Source organism: Zalophus californianus, chromosome 9 (assembly GCF_009762305.2).
Source record: "Zalophus californianus isolate mZalCal1 chromosome 9, mZalCal1.pri.v2, whole genome shotgun sequence".
Classification (NCBI taxonomy): Eukaryota; Metazoa; Chordata; class Mammalia; order Carnivora; family Otariidae; genus Zalophus; species Zalophus californianus.
In genome coordinates, this window is record NC_045603.1 from 10031401 (window position 1) to 10056809 (window position 25409).

General features: G+C 59.7%; 1 protein-coding gene across 9 annotated transcripts; it reads left to right on the forward strand.

The window, feature by feature from the left end:
* Window positions 1-2454: 2454 nt before the first annotated feature.
* Window positions 2455-24836, forward strand: KCNJ4 (potassium inwardly rectifying channel subfamily J member 4). Of its 9 annotated transcripts, XM_027595492.2 has the most exons (9): window positions 2458-2588; window positions 3191-3323; window positions 5298-5437; window positions 5533-5630; window positions 11289-11393; window positions 11575-11658; window positions 12373-12576; window positions 14688-17064; window positions 23075-24836. In XM_027595492.2, the coding sequence occupies exon 9, from the start codon at window positions 23114-23116 to the stop codon at window positions 24476-24478; it is 1365 nt and encodes a 454-aa protein (XP_027451293.1). In that variant the 5' UTR covers window positions 2458-2588; window positions 3191-3323; window positions 5298-5437; window positions 5533-5630; window positions 11289-11393; window positions 11575-11658; window positions 12373-12576; window positions 14688-17064; window positions 23075-23113; the 3' UTR covers window positions 24479-24836. The 9 variants fall into 9 exon arrangements, 8 of the variants coding, with proteins under 8 accessions (XP_027451295.1, XP_027451293.1, XP_027451294.1 ...); XR_003520144.1 differs by lacking the exons at window positions 11289-11393; window positions 11575-11658; window positions 14688-17064; window positions 23075-24836 and adding an exon at window positions 13089-13557; XM_027595493.2 differs by lacking the exons at window positions 11289-11393; window positions 11575-11658; window positions 12373-12576; window positions 14688-17064.
* Window positions 24837-25409: the final 573 nt, after the last annotated feature.

Below are 25409 nucleotides of genomic sequence, written 5' to 3' on the forward strand. Positions count from 1 at the left end.
AAGAGACCACAGGTCATTTGCCTCACCTGCATCCTCCCGATTTCCATGGAAAGGTGTGATAGTGACCGGGCACTTATCTGCCACTGACCCAGGATTCAGATTGCTTAAGTTCATCCATCCATTCACACGGAAGAGTCATGTGAAGGAAAGCCAGTCTTGGCTGCCTGCCTGTGAGGACATCGCCGCGTAATAAGGGAGCCGGGCATGGAATGGGTCATCCGCAATGGGGCTCCACACAGTGTTGAAGGGAGGACTGAGAAAGGATGGTCACGTTTATTCAACACCTACTATGAGCTGTGAATTTCTTGTGCATCGACCTCCCCTAATCTGCCCCTGTGAGGGGAGGGACTATTAGGGACCCCATTTTACAAAGAAGTTTGATTAAAAAAAAAAATTGGAGTACCAGGGCCAGATGAATGAGTGAGTGGGTAAAGACTTCTGCTGGGGGCACCAGGAGGCCCTCCCAGGGGAAGTAGGGGGTGCCTGGGCTGGGAGAGCAGTAGGAATTGTCTGGGCAGAGAAGAAGAAAGGGCACTTCAGGCAGGAAGAACAGCACGGGCAAAGGCAGAGAGGTGCTGAAGCATCTGGTATGTTCTGGAATCTGTGGGAATCAGGGTGTATGTGTGGGTATATAGGGTGCTGGATAAGGTGGGGCCTGACTGTACATCATGCTGAGAACTTGGGACTGGATCCCAGTTGGAGGTGGAGAGGATCCACGGGGAAGGAAGACAGTCATGGTGGTTAGTGTGCTGGACACATGCTCGGGGATCAGCTTGGAGAAGACACTGGAGGAGATTTCTTCTTCAAAAAATTCTCAATCTGGCTTTGGGGTGCCTTAGTCTGTCCGCCTCTTAACTGAGACTAGCCACAGATGGCCAGACTCCCAGGGAAGTTCTTCTGGCTGTCTAACTATAGGTGTTCTCTCATCCTCCACCCTAGTGAAGGAGCACTTTCCCTCCTCAGGGGGTCGGGGTGAGGTGGCAGGGTCGCCAGGAAAGTGGCTGGCTCTGAGGGGCTGTGAGGTGCTGGAGTCTGCTCCCCATAGCCCAGAGTGTGGGGCCCAGACCTGGGGCACACTCAGACTGGTATCCTCCCCAGTAAAGACAGCTTGGAGTAATGGGGACGCAGAGAATAAGAGACTGGGGTTTGGTCCGGCTCTGCCACCTCTGGGTGACCTTGGACAAGCTCATGACCCTCTTTGGCACTCAGTCTCCCAAGTCCGTAAAATGAGGGGTTGCTGTCTAGGTGACTGTGAGGGTCCCTCCAGCCACGCCACCTCCGTCTCCCGGAGCACGGTCCTTAAGGCCGATACTTCAGGAGGGGAAGGCGATCGCTGAACAAAGTGGCTGGGAGCCTCCAAACCCAGGACAGACCCTCTCCCACCCACCCCCTTCCCGGCCCAGAGGAACCCTACCGACCGGCCCCTGGGGGCTAGAAAACCCGGGAGCGGATCTTCGGAATGGGTTCTGGGAGGAGCGCTCCTGGAGGGAGGAGGAAAACCCGGGCAGGATCCGGGGCAGGAGCGGGGGCCCCGCAGCCCCCAGCCCTCGGCCCTGCCCCGCGCGGCCGGCCGACGCGAGCGGGTTTGAAGACCCGCTGGGCCGCGGGGAAGGGGCCGGGCGGGGCCCCGCGGGCCGCCCGGGGCCCGGGGGCCGGGGGGGGGGGCGCGCGGCCTCCGCACTGGGGCGCGGGTCACGTGTGAGGAGGGGCGAAAGTCTCGCAAAGCGGGGCGGCGTGCCGCGAGTTGGGAGTTCTCGGCGCGCCGCGGGCGGCGGGAGCTCGGGCTCCCGGGCGAGCCGGGGACGCGGCGGAGGCGCGGGCCTGGGTCCGAGACAGCGGGGGCCGCACCGAGAGTGGGAGGGAGAGAGAGACAGAGAAGGACAGACGGAGACCGGGAGGAGGACAGATAGAGACGCGCAGGGGAGACAGGGCAGAGGCGGAGGGAGGCAGGGGAGACACCAGGGGAGGGCGGCAGGGAGAAGACAGAGACCCCGCAGGGAGAGACGGAGAAACCCGCACGGGGACAGAGGAGACCGGCAGAGGGACAGAGAGCCCGGGGGGCAGCCGGGGTGGGTGGCGGCGGATCCCGGGCCGGCGGGCCGCAGGGTTCTCGGGGCCGGGGCCGGAGGCGAGCGCCGCGGGGCAGGGCGCGGAGCGCAGGGCGGGGGACAGTGCGGAGTGACAGCGCGAGAACAGCGGCGGGCGGCGGCGGAGGGGCGACGGGGGCGGGGGGCGCGAGCGCTGGCGGTCGAGCGCCATGGGCCCCCGGACCCCCGAGCTCTGAGCCGGGGCCCGGCCCGACGATGCTGACGCCCAGGCGGCGCCGGGGGCGCGGCGCGGGGCAGCGCTGAAAGTTGGGCGGCCCGCGGGGAGCGGCGCGGGACGGGCCCGAGGCGCGGAGACCCGGAGACCAACGGACAGACCCACCGGCAGCCGGGGAGGGGGGGCGGCGCCGGCCCGCCGAGTTCGCGGGGAGGGGGCGCCGGGACTCCCCTCTCCCCGCCCGGGACGCCGCCCGCCCGATCGCGCCGTGGGATGTAGAGCCCGCTCGCCGCCTCCTGGACCTTCGTCGGACCCTCCGCCCCGCGGTAAGCCGGGCCCACGCCCTCCGGGGCGCTGTCCGTCTGTCTGTCCGGCCGCGTGCGTGTCTGTGTGTCCCGTCGGGGGGCGGGGGTGGTGGCGGTGGGAGCCGTTGGCCCCGCCCGTCAGCACCTTATCCCCGCGGGTCTCGGCTGCCAGGCGCGCGTTCCGCGCGGCCCAGCGACTCCCCGGGAGCTGGCCAGCTCTGTCTCTCTGTCCCTCGGTCCGTCGGGAGCGTGCAGGTCTGGGTTGTGGCCAGAAAGGTGGAGAGGGGTGGGTAGAAGAGGCCTTGACCTCCTGCCCCGGCCACGACCTTTCCCTGCCTCCACCCACCCCCAGTTGTCAGCCGGTTCTGAGGAGCTTCAAGGCAGGTGACTTGTGGCAAAGGGGGGGGGTCCCCTTTCCACTTCCCCAGCTGCAACCTGTTTGCAAATGGCCCTCTGATCTGACAGAAAACAACATCCCACCTCTCATGCTTTGAGCACCTACTTTGGGCCAGGTGACCCCAAGGTGGGTGGACAGGGGTCCAGTCAACCGGGTATTTCACATTTCAGAGTGGGAGAGACGGAGGCTGTGGAGAGAGGCAAGGACTGCTCTTCTCTCCCTACAGGAAAGCCCCAAGGAAAGAGAGGTCTGAATGAGCCCCTGAGCAGGGAAACTTCCCTGCCTCCCCACCAGCGTCAACATCACACTTCTGCCTCCAGTGCCTAGGCTCTAAGATGGGGCGACAATGCGGGGAGATGGTAGGTGGGAGTGTGGTGGAGGGACTAGAGGCAGGGCATCCTGGCTAAGACGGCAAGCAGGGCCTCGAGACCAGTAGGATGCTGAGCAGCAGGTTGAGGGAACGGGGAGCTGAGGGACGGAGGTCCCAGGGCCATGCACCGCAAGACCCAGAGAGGAGCCAGACCCGTGTGTGTGTGTGTGTGTGTGTGTGTGTGTGTGTGTGTGTGTGTGTGTGTGTGAGAAATGCCTGTTCTGCTTCTCCCCACATACGGTCCTGTGACCTCCCGGGCTGCCGGAGTTTGGGGAGCTATGGGAAGGACTTTTGGGGGCCTGAGAGCCACACTGTGGCCCTGCCTTGGCCTGGGATGAGAGGAACAGAAGACAGAAAAGATGGGGGGATAAGGTATTGCAACATGGCAGGAGCAAAGGCTGTTGGCCGTTGAGCTGACCCATATCCAAGTTGGAGCCTGGAGGACTGAGCCTAGAACATTCGACTGTTCTCCACAGGGAGGAGGGCTCTTTCTGGGGTTTTCCACACTGGGAAGTGGGCTTCACATACCCTACATTCAGGCTCCTGGAACTCTGCTCACTAGCTGAGGGACCAGCACCCTGAGCAAGTCCCTCTCCTCCCTGACCCTCAGCTTCCATATCTGTGGAATGAGGACACAGCTCTTTGCCCCACTGACCTCCAAGGGCTCAAATGAGCTGAGGGCTGTTCACAGGCTGGGGAAAGTGCTGGGCGGACGGCAGTAAGGACTCCTTTTACCTTTGGGAAGGTGAACAGCTAATGGAAAGAGACGATATGCCCTCAAATAGAGGATTGACCAAGAAGGGGAGTGTCCAAAAATTAGAGGGGGTTCTGGGGCTTAGGAGCCATTCCTCAGGAACCTTTGGTTACCCTTGAAAAGGAAGCACCTCTCCCAGAAAAAAAAAAAAAAGCCTCTGGGGTGACTGGGAACAGACAGAGCTGGCCTCGAGTATCTGCTGGGTGACCTTGGGCAGCTGGCTTGACCTCTCTGGGCCTCAGTGTCTTCAACTGGAGAATGGGGTTGTTCGTACTGACTTCATTGGGTTGCCAAGTGATTTACAGACGATGTCAGGTCTCTGAAAGCAGCTTGCAAAAGCCTGGAGCATAGTAGGTTCTTAGACATTTGCAGAACACAGAATGAAGTAGCTCTTGGAGATGCTGTGGAAAGATTTCTTAGCTTAGGATAAGAGGGGAGGAGGAAGAGTGTAGGCTTACAGGGCGGGTTGGTTCTTAATGTGGATCTGGGGGAGGCGGGGGCGAGTGCTGAGGGGGGTGTGAGGAGGAGGGGGCCCCTCTGCGAGGACCACTGAGTCACGAGGACATGTAAGCGACATGACAACCAGCAACATGGTAACCAGGAGACTAGTGGCAGTGGGAAACGGAGCTGGAGCGGTGTGTTGGGGGGGCAGGACTGGCAGTCCTGGGGCTGGAGGGTCCGGGGCAGAACCAGGCTGGTCTCTCAGAGTGAGGAGAGGATCCCGAGGCCAGGTGGGCTGGGGCGGTTCGTGGGAGGGGGGCAGGGTGGAAGGAGAGGAGGTGACTCCGGGGTCTGCCGGGCCGGGGGGCTTCTCCCGCACTTCTCCAGGCTCCTCGCTCCTCTCCTCCACATCTCCACTTTTCATGCCTCTCCCCCCTAGGATGCCAAATTTGGCTCACGCAATCTGTCGTCTCTCTTCTGAGATTGGCACCGGGACCAAAGCCGAGTGCATTACATGCATTACATCACCGCCGCTCCCCCTGCACGAGGAGAGGGAGGGACGGAGGGCCGGTGGGGGGGGGGGGGGCAAGCGGCCAACCCTCAACTTAAATTCCTGTCTTCCTGCTCACTCTTGCCGCCTCAGTCCCAGGTGGTGGGGGCTTCCGGGAGCAGCCAAGCAGGGCCTCGAGGCAGGACAAGGGCTCCGATCTTGGAAAGATCCCAGGGCCAGGGCAGGAGGTCAGACCATGTTGCTGTTCCCCTGGCTAGGTGGCACCTGGGAGGCAGGGAGCCTAAATTCAGGACGATCTGTCATTGCCTTGCTGGGTGACCTTGGGCAGGTCCCCCCATCCCGTGCCCTGTGCAGTGTCTACATCTGTGTGGAGAACAGTTGGCCACTCGAGATCTTGGTGAGTCTCCTGAAAAAAGATGCCCTTGAGCCCTGCTGCTCTCCTGGGCACAGAGGAGGAGTCCGGAATTTTGAACGGCTCCCTGTGACTTTCAGCAAAGTCTACCTCCTTATGCCTCCATCTCCTCACCTGTCAAATGGGGACGAGAGAACCCTCAAAGGCACGAGACGTGAAAGAGATAGTGGACGTGAAGGTGAGAGACAGGGGAAGAGACAGGGTCTCTGGCCCTAGACCCCCAGACCCTCAGGGGCCCGGTGGCTCCCTGCATGCTGGGCGGGAGGTAAGGGGGGCAGTGGGGACAGTAGCTCAATACGGACAGAAGGCTTGGAGCTTCACTCACTGCTCTGCTGTCCTCGTTTTACAAAAGTGGAAACTGAGGCCCAAAGAGAGAAGTAGACCCCCACCCCAAGGTCACAGTGATGGTTTGGGGGTAGAGGAAGTAGAGCTGGGGCCCGAACCCAGGGCCCAGTTCCCAGCCCTGCCTAGAAGTAGGTGGGCAGGCAGGCAGATACGCACCTTTGGAACACTGTGCAAGACCAGGCGGGACCCAGGAGCCTGGAGGGCCCAGTTCTCACTTTGGCCTCCTCCGTTCTCCCTTCCTGCTCCCTGGTTCCCCTCATCTCCAGCATCCCTGAGCATCAATCCCATCCCTCGTTCGGTCTACTTGAAGAGCTCCCTTTTGGGCTCATTTTAAAGCAAGTTCCACGCAGTCCCAGGCAGGGACAGGCTAGATTTGGGGTTGAGCTAGAAGATTATGGCCCCCTTCTAGAAGATTCCCAGAGCTGGAGGAAGAGAAGGATGGGGAGCCTCTGTGGATGTTTTGTGAAATAGTGAGCTCCTCACTCCCAGAGCTATTTAAGCGGAACCAGATGAGATGAGTACCTGCCAGGAATCCTGTCCCGGTGAGTGCTGCTTTATGGGTGAGGGGGAATGACAACCCCACCTCCAAAATCTCAGTCATTCATATCCCAGGAGAGGTTGGGGAGCAGCATCCGTCGCTTACCTGCTTTCCAGCAAGGAAATCCACATTGTTGCGCTGCCGGGCATTGGGGTAGGAGCTTTTTGCAAATGCTTTCTCTTGTAATCCTCCCAACAACCCTGCAATGTTGATTTGGTGCCCCTGTGTTACAGATGGGGGAGCCATGGCTCAGAGAGTCTATTCGATTTGCCCAAGGTCACACAGCAGAGAGGTGGATGAGTCTGGATTTGAGTCCCGGCCAGTCTGATTCTCAGGGGCTGTCCCTGGGACTTCCTTGAGAAAAGAATGGAGAAAGTCCCTCCCCTGGGCTGGGGTTTGGCAGGAGATGATGTGTCGCCCCCACAGCATGACACCCCCTCAAGGATCCTCTGGGGGCTCCATTCTGAAGACATGGATATAGACGGGCACCCAGGGAAGAACTCACTTTACAAAGGGGAAGATTAAGGCACAGGGACAAAGAATGACCAGTTCAAAGGTGCCCAGAGAGTCAGATTTGGGGCAGGGGGTCTGTTCCCTGCACTGGTGGGTCAGGAGGGTCCTTTGGGCCGACGATGGTGTGAGCTCTGTGATTGGAGGTCCTGACTGCTCGGTGGTTTGGCAGAGGGCTGAGAGGGTGCTGGCTCTAGGCTAAGGCTATGGGTAGGGGAGTTGGCCCCGGGGAATGCAGAGAAGGGCGCAGGAAGAGATACCAGCAAAACAGCAGGTCCACCTCTGTCCTCCCTGGTCCTGCCCCAGCGCCACCCGCAGATGTCAGTGCCATACACCCTGTGAGGTCACGGGAACCTGTGGGTGGGACCTGCCTGGCAAGGGAGGAGGAGCTTGGCACCAGCAGCCTTGGGTGTGGCTCCCAGTGCGACCTTAGGTCAGTTCCCACCTTCTCTGAGCTTGCTGTGCTTATTTGTCTGTGTGAGGGAGAATCTGCACCAAGTGACCTGTTTGCACAGTGTAGCTGCCGGAGGGCCATCATCTTGAAGTGCTCTTCCCATCCCCACGAGGACCTTGGGCCCCGGGCAAGGGGCAGGCAGGAGTCCTGGAGGTTGCCATAACCTTTAAACCTCCTGGGCGACTCAGCCCTCCTTGGGGTGTGGGGGGGGGAGATCTCTGGGCGCAGCCCTTCTTCTCCTTTTCATCTTTATTTTTTTCCTGCTCCCTCTTCCCTTCGCTACGTGGGCTGATCGCTGCTCAAACTTTTAATTCAGATGGTAATTGAAATAATAATACGGGCTGAGGCCCCTCTGCCTGTGACGCTGCAGCTGGTGGAGCTCAGCTATGAATAGACCTTGAGTCACACACGCGCGCGCGCTCCTGCCGGCGCGCACTCAGGGCTCTCGGGGTGGTGGGTGGGGTGCAGCGAGGGGGGCAGGGTGGGCTCACGCTCCAGCTGGCTCTGGGTCTGGCCCCCCCCGCCCCCGGCTCTCAAAGGCCTGGGACACTTCTGCCCCTGCCACCCACTCTCCAGTCAGTACGGCGAAGCTGTGAGACTTGGGACATCCGCGGTCCTCTCTGTTTCTGGAAGGGGACACTGAGGTCCAGCACGGGCAGTGGCTGACTGGACTCAGATAGAAAGTGACTGGGACGAGGTTTGAGCTGGCGGGTTTTTGCTTCATTCTAAGACCACTGTTCTGTTTTAGGACATGCAGGTGGGCGAATGGGGGGGGTGCTGGGGTGTGGTGCTGCCCCCCCTTGGTGTTCCCCCGTCTCGGTCCTCCCAGCACACGCTCGCACGCTCTCTTGCACACGCTCACACAACTCTCTCACACACTCCCTCACACACACACACTCAGACGCCCGGCTGCTCAGAGAGGTGGTGCTGTTGCTTGGCGGCTGGGCTGGCAGGGAGGTTTTCTTGGGGGTCCTGCGGCAGGAAGGGGGACAAGCCCCCATATGCCAGGCTCTAGGCTAGGCTTTGTGTTCATGGTTTTACTGACTCCTCCTTGCCACCCTGTGAGGGCCATCACTCCCACTTTTCAGTTGAGGAAACTGAGGCTCAGCTAAAAGCCCAAGTTTGCCCAAGGTCCGGCAGGTAGAAACAGCCCTATACCGGTGTCCTGCTGGAATGCTCCCAGTCCCAGCCATTCTGGGTCCGTCCATTTGGCTTGCTGAAGGAGGGAACGCGCATCTCTTCCAGCCCGGGGCTCCCCTTTCTCTCCCTGCACCAGCTGCCCCATTCCTCCTTGTGGCTGCCTGGCCAGTGATTGACCAGCTCTTGTGCCAATAGCCGGAATATCCAGTCTCAGGGGGCAGGGGGAGGCCAGGTGGCCGTGGGGGGCACTGGCAGGTCAAGGAGAGAGGCTACCAAGACTGGTGGTCCTCGGTGTTTGGACCCCACCCGGAGCGGTATAGGGAGAAGCTGTGGTCACGATCATGGCCCTATCAGCTGAGAGCTTTGGTCTAGGCCTGCTCAGGTGGGCCCAGCAGGGGCCTCTGGAAGGGCAGAGGGGAGATGGGGCCGGACGTGGGGAGTGCAGTTGAGCAGAGGCACCCCTGGGCCTGGGAAGATGGGGAAAACTCTCCCCAGCATTTTCTGGTGGCCTCATCTGCTCCTGTATTTGCTTTTTCTCCCATACTCTGCTGGGACATGGAGCAGCTGAGCCCAGAGACCACAGTGAATCACCCAAGGTCCCACAGCAATGGTGACAGAGCTGGGGCTGGACTGGCCCAGGGCGCCTCTGACTCTCTGCCTCTTCCCTCCTTCCAGGCTGGGGATTTCTGGGGCAGCTGAACAAAGAAGTCTGTCCGAGTCAGGCCAGCCTGGGATTGAACCCCAGCTCCCCCCTCACTTACCCTTTACCCCTTGTGACCTTGATTGGGTCACTGTCCGCCCCCCCCCCCCCCCGGGAACCTCTCTTATCTCCTCCGTGAAACAGGGACAACCTGTGGCAATGGGGGGATGTGCTTGGCTTTTCCCTTTTGTTGCCCTGTCTGCTGTCAGGCACACCCCAGCTCGACCTGGGCTGCAAGATGGGAGGGGACCTGAGCTAGGCCAGGGAGGAGGGGGCACAGGACTGTGAGGGACTGATCCCATTTTACTGAGAGGGAGAGTGAGGCCTTGAGGAGGGAGCTCGCCCAACCTTGATTTGGTGGCAGAATTAGCGCCAAGTTTTACCATCTGGCCTCTGGGACCGCGCCCCCCCCATCCGGATCAGCAAAGTCTCTCCCCTACCCCGCCCCCGGCAGCTCCCCTCCCAATCTCGACCTCTACCCCAAACTCCCAGTGTAAGCCTGAGAAGTCCAGGCCCTCTGCCCTGTGACAGTTAAGGTGCCACTGCACCCAGGGGACAGCAGGAATGGAGGGCAGCGATTCGGACTCTCCGTGGGACCCTCTGAGGGAGGCAGCACGCACAGAGCTGGAGGTAGCCTGGTGGTGGGCACAAGGTGGGAGACGGCAGAGGGGCTCAGGCACTCTGGCACATGGGCCTCTTGGTAGGGAGCTCACCATCTCCTGGGGCAGCCCACTGTGTCTGGAAGGTTCTGCTAATGGATACCTGCCTCCTGCTTTGGCTTTTGCTCTGAGGGAACCCGCCCATTCCCTACAGGAAGGGCGGCTAGCTGCCCCACTGCCCCCCCCACCCCAAGGCTTCTCTCCTCTGGCCTCCGTAGTCCCAGCTGAGCCCTGTGGAGGGGAAACAGATCTGGGTTCAAGTCCAGCTTCACCCCTGAGTGGCTGTGTGGCCTTGGGCAGTGTATTCACCTCTCTGAGCCTCCATGCCCTGACCTATGGGGTGGGTCTGTGCCCCTACATCTGTGGGTTGTGGGGAAGATCCATGAGCTTTGAGAGAAACATGGCCCATCATTGACAGGAGCTTCCGTGTGGCCCGACCGGTCAGGGGCGAGTCCTGCTGATTGCCAGGCCCCAGCCCCCACGCTCACTGGCCACCCCCTTCAGACGCTGCTTCTCTAGTTATCCTGGGTGTCAGCGCCCGAACTCTCTGCCTAACCCTCCAGACCTGCTTGGGTGGGGGTAGGGCTGGCTGAGCACCAGTGCCAGGCTGTGCAGCTGCAGATCCTCAGGCCACCTGACCTTGGAAAGAGCCTCTCTGGCTGGGTTTCAGGGCCACCCACAGACATTGGGCAACAGGGAGGAGAAGGAACCAGGTGGGGCAGAGTGCGGGCATGGCCTCATGCTGGAGCTGGCCTGGGTCCCTGGGGTGACAGGCCAGGAGAGAGGAGAATGAACTGACAGCCGGCCATGGGAGGGAGTTACAGTTATCAGCTGCATTAACAGCAAGGCAGAACCTCACTCCCCACACTCTAGTGGGCTGCCTGAGGAGGGGTGAGCTCCCTGTCATGGGAGGTGTGCAAGCAGTTGCTGAATGACATCTGTTAGGGGGACGGCAGCAGGTTCTAATGCAGGGCCAGAGAAAGGGATCAGACCCAGAACCCGGAGTCCTTAGTGTCTGGGCCACGGTACAGAGGTCCCATGATCCTAAGGGTCTAACAGAGTGTTCCAAGTTTTCCCTCATGACCTCCAACAACTCTCCCCACAGTTGTGCCCTCCAAAAGCCCATGGTCCTAGCATGGGCAGTTGTAGCTTCAAGACAGGCCCTAGAGGCTTGTGCCCATCCGGGGACACCTGAAAAGAAAATAGACAAGCCCTAGATCCCCATCTCAGCCAGTTCAGGGCTCCCGAGCACCCAGCAGGTCAGTGTTCTTCAGCATACATGCAGGTCCTGATCCATTAGTGGTTGTGAAATTGATTTAGTGAGCTCACTACTTAATATTCTTAATGAAATAAAAAAAGAAAATGTCAAGCGCTTTGTATGTAGTGAGGGTATTATTTTGCAATGCTCTTGTTACAGTTTTCAAAATATATATGTTGTATAATGAGTAGCAATGTACAGTGTGTTTGTTTTTAATCCGGGTCTTGGTCAGAAAGTTTAAGAGCTACCGCCCTGTGTAGAAATCCTGGAAGCAGCACTGACAGAGGCTGGGGTGTGCAGATCCCTTTTTCTTCCAGGAGGCTCAGCTCCCAAGAATGTAAGTGGCAAGAATTCCAGGATGCCTCTCTGCTGTCCTCAGACCTCCCTTCCCTGGCCCTGCAGCCCACTTCGCTCAGGGCTGTCGAGCCCCACAGTCAGCCACCCCACCCCAGGGCCCAGGGTCCACTCTCTGCCCAGCCCAGCCCGGGCCCAGCCCTGCTTCTTCACATTCTTCACAGCGCGACCCACATCTCCCTGGGGACCTCTCTCGAAGCCCTCTGGCCTTGGCCTCACATGTTAACATGCGGAGCTCAGCAAAGCAGGTTGTGTCTTACTCACTTCTCTTCCCCCAGCACATGGTAGGTGCTCATTCCATGGGGATGTATAGAGCATCCCCGAAGGAAGGCACTGCATGTGGTGCCTTCCACCAGGCGGGAAGGCAGAGGCCACCCCAGCTCAGCATAGGTTTAGGGTGATGAATGAATGAATGAATGAATGAATGAATGGAGTCTGAGAGTCTCTGGCCTTAGGAGCCAGCCAAGCAGATGGCCAGAATGGTGAGCACATAGCACTCTGCCTGGTGTAGTCGGCCTCCCCGTAGGGACAGTCACTCATGTCTGTGGCTGAGCAGGGACTGAGTGTTCCTACCCCCCCCTGTCTCTGGCCCTTCGGAGACCTGTCTGCCTGCCCCAGCCTCCTCACCCCCTCCTCCAGTCCTTGGAGCTTCTCTTATGGGCCTAGAGCCCTCCGTGGGAATCAGGGACACCCTGCTCACTCCCCTGGGGGACACCGTCGGAGAAGCTGGTGCTCTGTGGAAGGGGGGGGCAAAGGCCCGAGGCCCCTGCCGTCTTGCACTCACTCCAGTGCCCCGGAAGCTCTCCTTCTGGCCTCCACTCAGGGACCACCTCCGCCGGGGAGAGGTTCTCCCTGACTACAGTGACAAAAATAGTTCCTCCTTGGTCACATTCTGTCATATCCCCTGCTTAGGTCCCTCACGGGAATGATGACAAGCGGAAATTATCTTGTTTCTTTGTCAGTCCTCAGATGTTTAAGTGTCTACTATGTGCCGGGCACCAGGGTTCCAGGGTGAAGCAGAGATCCAAGACCCCTGCACTTAATGGTGGTTGTACATGAAATCGGTTTGGATCGGAGAAATGCTGTGAGGATCAGGACGCAGACAGAGAGCACCTGGGGGCCCCTCGGAGGAGGCAGCCTCTGACTCAGACCTAAACGGTAGCAAGGTGTGAGCAGTGGCGTCTGGGAGGATTTCAACCAGAAGGAACAACCCGTGTAAAGACCAGAGATAGGAATAAACTTGCTGTGTTCAAGGAACAGAAGAATGGCCTGATGGCTGGCGGGGGGGTGGGGGGGGAGGGAAGTGGAGCTGTTTGGTCGTGACATGGCCTGGAGCAAGCGGGACGCTGCAGGCTGGCTGGACAGCGTGTGGGGCCAGCATCCAGGCCCCAGTCCCACAGTTCACCTTCTTGGGGAAGCTCCTGAACCCGGGCGAGGATGAGAGTGACAGCATCCACCTCCGGGTCAGGATCAAAGTTGTGGCCAGGGCTTGGCCCACAGTAGACACTCAGTTGTTCTACCATTATTATGATGATTGGCTTGGGAGGGTAGAAGGGTGATGCCCCTGTGTTAGAACGACCCCCTGGGAGGTCACAGACGGTGATGGGAAGGCAGCGGCGGCGGGGGGAGGGGGGGCATTGGTCGGTCTTGGCAATGCTGGGTTGGCGTTGCCTCTTAGACGCTGAGCAGACGCCACTGAGAACAGGAGCCCCATCAGCCTGTTGCTGCTCCCAAGGACAACTGGGGCGGCTGGGGTCCGTGGTATTTTAAGCCAAGGCCGAGCCTGGGCCCTGCAAGAGGTGTGCACGTGGCGGCTGGAGGAGGGTGCGAGGAGCCAGCCGGATGGGGGCCTTTGGGCCTGGAGGACTCGAGGAGGAAGGCAGGGGTGAGGAGCCAGGGCCCCCTTCGGAGCCCAGGAGCCCTGGAGAGGAGCCCTCGGGGGGGGGCTGGGGAGAGGATGGGAGGTGATGCTCAGTCAGCCCCTTCAAGAAGGGCTTCCGCACTTTACAGTTTATAAACCCTTAACGTCCACGCCGCGGTTCGTCTTCACAGCATGCCCACAAATTGGGTGTTATTCCTCCCCGTCTTAGGGATGTGACTCAGAGAAGTCAAGGCATTTTCCCATGGCCGCACAGCACCGAAGTAAAACATTCTCAGGCTTCCTGGATTCACAGGCCCTTTTGGGGACCTTATGAATGCTCTAAGCCTTCTCAGAAAAATACACATATGTATGCACTAATTTTAAAGCCTTCTATGTGTCTTTTTTTTTTCTGTAGGTAATACATTCATATGGCTCTAAAATTAAAAAGACACAAACAGGAATCCAGTGAGAATTCTTCCTCCCACCCATCCCCAGCCACCTGCTTCCCCCCCTCCCCCGGAGGCGGCCGGTGTCACCAGCTTCCTGGGGCTCCATCCACAGACAAGCCCAGACAAGCAAATATGTGTGTCTATAAATTTCGTTCTCTCCTTTTTTCCACAAATGGTAGATACTATACTCAATGTTCATCACTGTTGCCTTTTTTTTTTTTCTTTTTTGCTAAAAGACACATCTTGAAGACCCACATGGCTCCTTCCAGGGCTCCCTCCTCCTTTTTTGCTGGCTGCGTGATGTGCCATTCACGAATGGGCATCAGGCTGCCTCCAGGCCAGGCTGGGCAGACAAGGGGCCCGGCTCCCCTGGTGCATGACCGGCTGCAGGCTGAGGTCCCAAGAGCGCACCCAAGTGTCACAGGCAGTCCTATGGCTCTCGAAGGCCACCCGGGGGCCACACAGGGTGAGGCAGGAAGGAAGCCTGGGACTTGGCTCAGACTCGCCTTCCCCGCTCCTCCCGTCTCCCCACACCTCTTCTTAGGCCCATCACAGAATCCAGGGAACCCCGTGCCGGTGTGAGTGAGAGGCGTCAGCCCCCACGCGCCCCCCCACGGCGCCAGGAGACACCCCCCCCCGCCCCCGCCATCAGCCCCAGCTCCTGCGGGCTTGTTTGCTGAGAGACTGAGGTTGGGGTGGTGATCTCCATGCCTGCCCCCTTCCCCAGCTGGGGCACATGCCCTGGACATGGACTGTGGCAAGGCCACCTCTGCTCCTGTCCCTGGCCCACGGCAGCTACCGCATCCCCAGCACCTTGCCTTCTCTCGTGTCCTCACTTAGCCCTTGGTGGCTGGGGAGGGACAGCATCCGAGTGGAGAAGGGATGTGGGGCGGCTGGCCTCACGTGGTCTGGGCTGGTCGGGGCCCACTGGGCAGCTCTGCCGAAACTCCTCTTCTCCTGGCTTCAGGGGCCCTGCTGTCCGGTTGCCGCTCTGCCTCCCTCCGCTGTGCCGGGTCCTCGTCCGCGGGCAGGGGATGCCCAGCGGCTCTGGGGCCTCCGCTCTCCTCCTCAGCATTCCTGCCCCAGGCGGCCGCATCCGCTTCCACAGCTTCCAGCAGCGCCGGTGGTCAGCATCAAACCTCAGGTCGGACGTGCTGCGGACTTCTCCACCCGCACACCCCACGGCCACCGCACACCCCACGGCCACCGCACACTGGAAATCATCACTCCTTAAATCGGGTCCTCTTTCAGTGTCCCGTTGCACCTGTTCCCAACACCCCTCTTCCCAACCGCTCCATGCAACCCGCCACCGCGCCCTGCAGGCCACCGCCTGGGCCGCACCGGAGCCCGCTGGAAAGCCTCCTGCGTGCATGGGAACCCGCGCAGGGCCTCTTACCCCGTGAGTGCACCGGACCCGGAAAGCAGAGGCCTCCGAGGCCAGACCAGGGCAGGGGGCCACAGGAGCCACATCGAGGAGGGTTTTTTGTTTTTTGTTTTTCTTTTCTTTTTTTAAGTAGGCTCCACGCCCAGCATGGAGCCCAGCGCGGGGGGCTTGAACTCATGACCCTGCGATCAAGACCTGAGCAGAGATGGACTGAGATGCTTAACCAAACTGAGCCCCCCAGTTGCCCTGAGGAGGTTTTATTTCTTAAGCCTGGTGGTGGATACACAAGGGTTTATTGTATTATTCTTTATTCCTATTTGTCTTAAAGATTTCACGTGAAAATTGAAAAGATCCAACCAGGCAAAACCCAACTGCCTGCCCACCTGTTTCCTGTGGCCGTGAGGGTGAAATCTGTAATCCCTCCCACCCGCTACCTCTGGGACCGCATCCTGGGCAAGTTTACTCTCCCTCCTCTTGCTCACTTCACTCCCACTAAGCGGACTTGCTGCAGAGTCTCGACACGCCAAACCCCTTCTGGAATGTTCTACACCCCACCTTTCACACAGACACACAGTTCTCCTCACCAACTTGACTCCCAGTCACTGCTCAGGGCTAGTTTCAATGTCACTTTCTCAAAGAGACCTCAGGGGACCCCCCCACTAAACAAGAGCCCCCTGTCCTTTCTCTCACATCACACCGAACTTTCCTTCAAGCAGCTTACCACAGTTTCTGACTACCCAGCTGTGTAGATGTTATTATGTGTGCAACACCTCTCCCCGGCTGAGCCATAAGCTGGGTGAGTCCATGGCCTGGGTCTGACCCGCAGCAAGGGTGCGATAAATAGTAGTGGACTGAACAATTTTGGAGGAAGAATGAGCGGCAGACCAGGCCCTGAGAAGCCAAAGTGAGGCCATGGAGGATTGAATCCCACCACCAATGAGAGAGCTGAGGTTGTTCTGGAAAAGAGGAGCCTCCAGAGATCTCTGCTCTCGCCTTCCAATCCCTGTACAGAAGAAGGGCACGGGTGTTTGGGGACAGTCCCTTTGGTGGGATTGTCAGGCCAATCGAGGCAGCTCCTGTGGGGGTGGTAAGCTCTCCGTCAGGGCAGGGACCAGGCGCGGGCCGGGCAGGAAGGGGCACGGCTGCAGGTTGGCACAGTAACCCTCAGGGTACTGCGGCCACCAGCTCCTGCCATTTGGCTGTGACCAGAAGGCCTCTCTGGACATTCTGGGGACCTTGCTTTCCAAGCCTGTTCACCTGCTGGCTGAATGGCTGGGCGGGAAAGTTGGGAGCTGGGGTGCAGAGCTAGAAGAATGAGCCAGCTCACCCCACACTGCTCAGAGCCCCTCTGTGAGCCCAGAGTCTCTGTGTGTCTGGCTCTACAATCAGGGACCAGGTTCTGGCTCCAACTTGCCCTGTGACCCAGCTTCTCCTTTCCCAAAATGACTGACTTGACAGAGCCTGGCACATAGTAGGGCTGGATAAATATTTACTAAGGGGAAGAAACGTGCAACGTGACCCATGTGTCCTCGGGCCAGGAGAGTAAAGTGTCGAATGAACGTGCTCTGGCATCGACTGCCTGGGTCCAAATCCTGGCTCCTCCACTAATGGGCTGTGTGACGTTGGATCAGTTGCTGGATCTCTCTCTGCCTGAGTTTTCTTACTTCTAAAGCAGGGATCATAATGGTAACTTCCTCTGAGGTTACGGTGAGCAGGGCAGGAATTGATCAGCGTAAAGCACTCAGAAGAGGGCCGCACAGAGGAAGTGCACGCTCAGTGCTGGGCCGTGGAGTTTGCGATGTCACCCCGGCGGCCGGTGGGGGCGGGCCTCCGTGTGCAGTGGGGTTTCAGGGCACGGAGAGTGTGAGGGAGGAACGGCGTCCATTGAGCACCCACTCTGTGGCCTGCACCTCTGTGGCAGTTGGCAATCTGCATCTGGCCCTCAGGACCACCCGGCAAGGTAGGCATTACCACGTTCCTTTGCAAATGAAGACGCTAAGGCTCGGAGAGGTCAAGGGATCTGCTGGAGCGAGCATGCTCCCACTTCGGCCCAGCCCCCCCGGGGGAGATCGTGGCCACTGCCCTTGCTCGGCTGCTCCTGGGGCTGGTGTGGGAAAACAAACAGGGCAGGGCCATGTGATGGGTGCTGGGCGGGCTCTGGCGAGCTGCAGCTCAAATTCAGGGGGAGGAGGACTGGTCAGCCGCGGGAGTGATTTGTACCACTTAGCCACCACGTGCGCTGTGCTGCGCATGTGATGTGCATGATCCCATTTATTCCTCATTCCAGTTTTATGAGGTAAGGACTATTGCTAGCCCCACCTAGAGATGATGAGTGCAGGGACCAGAGAGGCTAAGTAATTTGCCCAAGGTCACACAGGCAGAAAGTGGTACAGAGAGTCCGCTTTGGACTTGGGTTGAAGCCAGTGCCGGGGGAAGATGTGGGCTCTTGAGCCTCATGAAGACAAGGTAGCCAGACCTCCTGGGGTCTGAGGCGCGGGACAGGAGGCTCCAGAAGGCTGTGGGCAGGAAGGGACACGATGCGACGATTTCCCCTATGGCTACATCCATGTCCAGCTCCCTTTTACTCTTTGAGGAGCACTGCTCAGCTGCCAGGCCTTGAGCCCTTTCCCATCTCCGTGCAAAGCCCTCTGTGTCAGAGCTGAGTGAACTCTTACCCAAACCAGGCAGCTCAGGCCTAAAAGTCCTCAGTCAGAGCTGGAGGAGGGGCTGGGGGGCTCCTCAGAGGGCTGGGAAAGGAGACAAGGGTGCTGATTCCTTCCACATCCCCCAGGGAAATCTTTCTAGCCTCTAGAACCTGATCTGGGTTCACTGAGTTAGCCCCTCACCCCACCTCACCTCACCTCCTTCGCCTTGTGCCTGTTCCCTCTGGTCGAAGAAGAGTCGGCCTCCCTGTCCAAGTCTCAGAGGGGTTCAGGGATGAAGGAGGCTGATGGGACTCAGGAACACCCCCCAGCTCCCCTGCCTTATTTCAGACTCTGTGCTGGGCGCCTTGTTTCTTACATCTTCCTGCTCTCCTGCCAGGGAGCAAATATGGTCCCCCGTTTTGCAGATGGAGAGAAGGAGCACCTGGCTGGAGCAGTTAGTGAAGCCAGGACCCGATGCTGGGTTTCCCGGCCCCCAGTCCCCTGTCCTGTGTCGTATTCCTCCTCCTCCCCCTCCTCATCACCACGACCACCACCACCAGCATCATCTGCATGTTCCGTGCATTCCCCCTGCAAAGCCCTGTGGAGCCCCCGGCCCGCGTTTCTGTTCCTAGTGGTTATCACACTCGCCTCATCAGGGGTCTGGTGAGGTAGGTACTATCGCTGTCATGTCCACTTTGCAGACGAGGAAACTGAGGTCCCAAGAGGACACGCTAGGAGGTGACAGAGCTGAGCCTGAGAGCCAGGTCTTGCCGGCGAAACACAAGGGCTTAGCCAGCATGTCCTTTTCCTAAAGTCAAGAAGGAGCCGAGTGGAGCAGACAGGCAGTGAGAGCCAAGGGGCTCAGAGGAGGCAGGGCTGCGGCTGGCAAGGCAGCCTGGGAAGATTCAGAGACTGGAGGGGCTGGGGCTGGGCCTGGGGTGCTGTGGAGAGACACGAGGGATCCGCCTTGAGCGGGGCGTTGTGGAAGGCGAAGGGAGCCCGAAGCCGGAGACTGGGGGACCAGGGTGAGCCGGGGAGCTGGAGCCAGCCAGACCTGAGTGGGAATCCCAGCTTTGCCGCTTCTGCTGGGCGACCCCCATTCTCGTCCCTACTCCCCCCACCCCCCCAGCCTGTGATTCTTCAGCTGGGAAGAGGAATAATAACCCTGCTTGTTGCTGCGGTTGGTGCTTAATAAATACTTGTTAAATAAACAAAGCCTTGCAGTGACGCTTCAGGGAGATAGATCAGTCAGGGAGCTGACGCTTCCAGAAGGTTCCTTCCCTGAGAGCAGCCACTGAGAGGACGACAGGTTCAGCTGGGCCCCAGGGCTGAGGAATGTGACCTCGGGCAACTCACATCACCTCCCCTATTGTCCCATCCAGTAACAACAACATGCACCAAGGCCCTGCAGTCTTGCTAAGTGTCCCCTTCCTCCTGCTCTCTAGAGAGCCTGCCTGGTCCCTGTCTCAGGAAGGGCTGCTGCTGTGGGCTGGGGGCCAGGGTGACGTGCCCCTGCAGCCACCAGCGGTTCTCCCGTGCTGGGGGTGGGTGCACACTGGGAGATTTGTCCTCACAGTCGGCCGGGGTTGCTGGAGTCCCCCTGGGGCTACTGTCCCTTTATCAGCTTTTCTTTGGCAAAGGGAGTTGTGGGTCATAAAATCAGAGGGAAAACCTAGTGACAGGCGTGGGGTCTTTCTCCTGCCTCCTCTGGACCCATGGCAGGCCGGGCATCCGGCCGTCACCCAGGAGGAGCAGGCTAGCGATGGTGCCAACGAGTTGACAGCCCTGCTGGTCACCTTCACCAGCTCCCCGAGGCCAGAATGTCCTTGGCTAGCCACTGCCTCCCTGTGCCACAGCCCTGCTCCTGGCCTCAGTTTCTCTAGTTGTCCAGTGAAGTCTGGACTAGGGGGCTCCGGATTTGGGATGTTGACAGCACCGTAAAATTAAAGGAAAAGAAAAAGTTTGGTAACTGGCGCAGCATCTCAATCCTTCACTTTGCCAAGAAAGGACATTATGTTTTTAAAAGCAGCCGGCATCTCCCATCCCTTTCATTTCCCTGAAGAAAGAATGTTGACCATGAAAGGAGTCTCAGGATGCACTCAGGGTCAAGGGTAGCGACCGGCCCAGGAAGCTGGCCCGGAAGGAGAAGGACTTGTCCAAAGTCACCCCGCAAGGCAGTGAGGGGGGCCTGGCCTCCCGGAGCCTCCACTGTAGGAAACGTGCTGAAACCGAGTTCCCCCATGTGTGTTCATTTCCCGGCACGCTTGTTGCAAGAGAATGGACACCAGCTCCTTGCCTTCTGGAAAAGTATGGTTTCACTGTAGACACGATCCACGGGACGCGCTCTCTCCAAAAGCACACCTATATTCAGAGGAGGGGGATACCCAGTTGTCAATGCCGTTTGCCTTCTTTGACCATCTGTGCCCCTTCTCTTGCGCACGTTCCCCTTGGGCCCTTGGGCCTTTGCCAGGAAGCCTCGGGTGACAAACAAGGGACAGAAAACCTGGCTGTGTCCCAGGTGGCTGTCCCATGCAAGCACGAGGCCAAGCTTCAGACTTTTCACTTTTCGGTCGTGCATCGTGCGGGTCAGCCCACGCGCTGGCTGGTGAGCCTCTTGTTCCCGCCGAAGGAGTCAGCAGGGAGACAGGAGCGCTCACTTATTTGAACGGGTCCCTGCAGACAGGGCCCTCACCAACCGAGGGTCCCCAGGGGGACAGGCGGCACACAGGCTCCTCCGTGGCGGAGGGTGATGGGTCTGGGGCGGCCTTCCCATAGGCCCAGGAGCAGACATTTCCGAGCATGGCTGAACATGGCAGAGCAGAGCCGTGGGCACAGGGCGTGGAACTTCGCAGGGGCTTGAGGACACTATGACCAGGAGAGGAGACGCAGGGGTGCAGGACAAGCTGTGCCCCCACTGGGCTGAGATGTGAGGCTGGTGCGGATGGGGTGATGGAAAAGCAGGGGCTGGGGGTGAGGGTTGAAGCTGGGGGTGGGGGAGTGTCGGGTGGGGACATGCGGAGCCTCAGGGCTGACCCTGGATCCTGGGGCCGGGCTGATCCTGCCACTCGCACTCAGGACCAGGGGAAAGTGGGCCGTGCTGGTGAGTGAGGACCAGCAGCCTGGAGCACGCGGGGACCGTCTCCCTTACCCTCAGCCCTGGGCCCTCCTAGAGAGTGGGAGCCCCATAAAGAGCCTTCTCCTGCAGCAAACCCTGCCCCAAGCACTCCAGGGAGGAGGCTCCTCTTTCCAGGAGCACCTTCACCTCCCAAGGGCTCTGGAGTGGGAATGAGGAGCCCTGGCTCAGGCTGGTCCACTCTGCCTCCATCTGGGACCCTTAGCCAATCCATCCCGGGTCTGTGCTTCCTGGGCCTCAGATATAAAATGAGGGTCTTGAAATCAGTGATTTCCAGTTCCTTCTGTGGTGCTCCTGGAGGCATTCAAGACAGCGGGACAGAGCAGAGAGGGAGATGCTTAGTGAAGGATGACCTCCCTAAAACCCAGAAGGTGCCCCTGGCCCCCAATTTCTTCAGGGCTCCCACCTGGAGCCCTGGCTGTTAGGCCTCTGGGGGAGGTGGCAGACAGGGTCTGGGACTCCCAGCTAAAGTTATGACCTCTTAAGGGCCAGCATTGGACACCCACATCGTTAGATCTTCAGACCGATGGGTCTCACTGGTCCTATTTTCCAGATGAAGAAACTGAGGCTCGCAGCAGCCAAGTAACTTTCCCCCCATGTTACGTGGTGGATGATCCAGGGAGCAAAGGCTGGGAAGGGAGAAGAACCCAGAGTGGGGGGTGATCGCGGGGGTGGTGGGGGGCAGGGCTCACTCTCCCCAGGCCCGGCCGAGGGAGGGAGTTTCTCCCGGGAAGAGGCGCAGGCAGGCACCAGGCTGTTGATCTCTAAATTACAGCGTTGGCGCGCACCGGTTGCTCCGGCAACCGAGTTGTCCTGAACGGGGAAGTGTATAAACATTGCCACAGATGCACAATTAGATCAGGAAGAAGAATAGAACAGAAAATAGAAACTTCCAGCCTTATATAATTCTGGGCCAAAACGTTACCGGGAGCCCAGGCCCAGGCCCAGCCCTGCCAGGAGCTGGGGCCCCAGGCAGCACCCTCTCTCTCCTGGGGCCCCGGCGGAGGGGAGGGGTGGAGGGAGGGTCTGCCCTCCGTGGGCCCGGCTGGTGCTTCTGCCGCCCCAGCGGGGTGAGGGCCGCCTCCACTGAAACACAGCTGAGGAGGCTGACAGGCAAATCCTGCCTCTCGCCCGCGTCCTCCTGCTCTGGAGACTCGGGAAGTCAGGCAGGAGGGTGACTGGCTTTAACCAAGCACCCACGACCTCCTCGGGTCCTGTGAGGTAGGCTTTTGATCTCCATTTTATAGGTGAGGGGAAATGAGTTTTCTGAGGTGTCACAGTGAGGCAGTGGGTGTGTCTGCCTCCCTGCCTCCGGACCCGTGAGCTCATGGAGGTTGACAGCACCTGGGGGCTGAAGGTTAGACACACCTGAGTTTGGATTTACTCAACAGCTGTGTGGCCTTGGGCAGGTCACTCCCCCTCTCTGAGCCCTGCTCCCTCACCTGTGACATGGGACTAGCAATGTCTACATAGGAGCCAAAGCTTGGGGCTCCCCCTTCCTCTGTCTTGACCACCACCATTGGTGTCCTCACCCACTTCTGTTCCCAGCAGGTCTGGGGACAGGACAGGAACCGACATGGGGCCTCGGGTCCCAGCGCAGTCTGGTAGGACTTTCTGCAATGAGGCAAATGTTCTATATCAACTCCGTCTGGTCATGGCAGCCGTTAGCCGCAAGTGGCTACTGAGCGCTTGAAATATGGGGAAGTGCAGTTAAAACTGTATTTAATCTTAAGTAAATGTACAAAGCCACGGGGGGCCGTTGGCCGCTCTTCGGGCCAGCTTGGGAGGATGTCCAGCCCCAGACAGAGCCAAGAGGGCAGAGGCTGAACCCAGGAGGTGAGCAGGGGCCAGAGTGCTCACAGCTCCCTCTGCTCAGGGCAAGGGGGACAGATGGTGGAGCCAAGACGGGTGCCAGGAAGCTCCCCAGACGGGGTGGGGGCCAAGGAGGGCCGGAGGTGGCCAGCACCAGGGCCGTCCTGGTAGCCTCAGCTTCTGGTCCTTGGAGGCACTGGCTCAGGCCCCCACACTCCCTCCCGGACCTCAGAAGCCCCTTCCCCGCCACGTTCTGTCTGCGGGGCTCGAGGAGGTCCTGGGCCCTAGGCCAGGCTCTTCCCCTTCTGAGCCTCTGGCGGGGGGAAGAGGGGGGCTTCCCGGGCCGCCAGCATCTCACCTGTCGGGCTTCCCCTCCCCAGGCCCTGCGTCTTCCCAGGTGACCACGCCGGCTTCAGGACATGCACGGGCACAGCCGCAACGGGCAGGCCCACGTGCCCCGGCGGAAACGCCGCAACCGCTTCGTCAAGAAGAACGGCCAATGCAACGTCTACTTCGCCAACCTGAGCAACAAGTCGCAGCGCTACATGGCAGACATTTTCACCACCTGCGTGGACACGCGCTGGCGCTACATGCTCATGATCTTCTCTGCCGCCTTCCTGGTCTCCTGGCTCTTCTTTGGCCTCCTCTTCTGGTGTATCGCCTTCTTCCACGGCGACCTGGAGGCTGGCCCAGCGGCAGCGGCGGCGGCAGCGGCGGCGGCAGCGGCGGCGGCAGGGGGCGCCCCGACGGGCGGTGGCGCGGCCGCCCCGACGGCCCCCAAGCCCTGCATCATGCACGTGAACGGCTTCCTGGGCGCCTTCCTGTTCTCGGTGGAGACGCAGACGACCATCGGCTACGGGTTCCGGTGCGTGACGGAGGAGTGCCCGCTGGCGGTCATTGCCGTGGTGGTCCAGTCCATCGTGGGCTGCGTCATCGACTCCTTCATGATCGGCACCATCATGGCCAAGATGGCTCGGCCCAAGAAGCGGGCGCAGACGCTGCTGTTCAGCCACCACGCGGTCATCTCGGTGCGCGACGGCAAGCTCTGCCTGATGTGGCGCGTGGGCAACCTGCGCAAGAGCCACATCGTGGAGGCCCACGTGCGGGCCCAGCTCATCAAGCCCTACATGACCCAGGAGGGCGAGTACCTGCCACTGGACCAGCGGGACCTCAACGTGGGCTACGACATCGGCCTAGACCGCATCTTCCTGGTGTCGCCCATCATCATTGTCCACGAGATCGACGAGGACAGCCCGCTCTATGGCATGGGCAAGGAGGAGCTAGAGTCGGAGGACTTTGAGATCGTGGTCATCCTCGAGGGCATGGTGGAGGCCACCGCCATGACCACCCAGGCCCGCAGCTCCTACCTGGCCAGTGAGATCCTGTGGGGCCACCGCTTTGAGCCCGTGGTCTTCGAGGAGAAGAGCCACTACAAGGTGGACTACTCACGCTTCCACAAGACCTACGAGGTGGCCGGCACGCCCTGCTGCTCCGCCCGGGAGCTGCAGGAGAGCAAGATCACCGTGCTGCCTGCCCCGCCGCCCCCGCCCAGTGCCTTCTGCTATGAGAACGAGCTGGCCCTCATGAGCCAGGAGGAAGAGGAGATGGAGGAGGAGGCGGCAGCCGCTGCTGCCGTGGCCGCGGGCCTGGGCCTGGAGGCGGGCTCCAAGGAGGAGGCGGGCATCATCCGAATGCTGGAGTTTGGCAGCCACCTGGATCTGGAGCGCATGCAAGCCACCCTCCCGCTGGACAACATCTCCTACCGCAGGGAGTCCGCCATCTGACCTCCAGGCCCCGCCTTCATCACTTCGCACACGAGCCTCTGCAGGGGGTGGGATGCCAGGACACCCCCTCCACACTCAGGACAGAGCTGACCCTGGCTCCGTGGACCTTCCGGAGGGAGATGGGGGGGCTTCAAAGACTGGGGAACCCCTTCCTATTGACTCCAGAGCTCAGGCCTGGGAAGGGCCCAGGATACCCTCTGCCCTGTCAGCCTACCCACTGGCATCTCGGGGACCCCAGACCCACCACCCCTTTCCCACTGACACTTCAAGGACGTGCCCCCTTTACTCTCAGAACCTTGGGGAAGGCGGCTGGACTGCTGGGGGTTGGGCATCGCAGGGTTCTGGGGTGGGCAGGGGTTAGTGTGGGGGGAGGGAGGGTGGGGGTGCGTTTCTTTTGCATGACTGTGACCAGTTGCTCTTGACTTTCTTTTGTAAATATCTATAAATGGAGAGATGGAGGCACCAAATCCACCTTCTGCCATTTGTAACTGCAGGACAAGGAGGTGCAATCCCTCTCTGTGAACCCCTCCCCCTCCCGGCCTGGCAAGCCTAGCCCCTTCCCCTGCCCAGCCGGCTGGTCCCCAAAGCCAGCCATCTTGGCCCCTGGATGGTGTTGGGTTTGGGTAGAGAGGTGGGACCCCGACGGGCAGGATGAGGACCTCCTGTGGTCCCTCCAGATCCCCGGGGTCCAGCCCAGATTGATAATGGAGTTTGTAACTATATATTTTTAATAAAGTATATGGTCCATTAGGGTAGGCTGGTTGAAGACGAAAAGCAGAGAAGAGATAGAGAGAGAGAGACCATGATGTGAGTGTGTCTGTGTGTGGTATGTATGTGTCCCTTTCTGAGACACTGAGCCCTGGAGGGGACCTTACCACCCGCCATTTTCCTTCCTGGGAGCCAATGGGAAAGATCCTGAGCAGGCTTCAGA

Bases quoted from the DNA above. Each gene is read 5' to 3' on its own strand.
- KCNJ4 (XM_027595494.2), top strand. From the start codon at position 23,114: ATGCACGGGCACAGCCGCAACGGGCAGGCCCACGTGCCCCGGCGGAAA.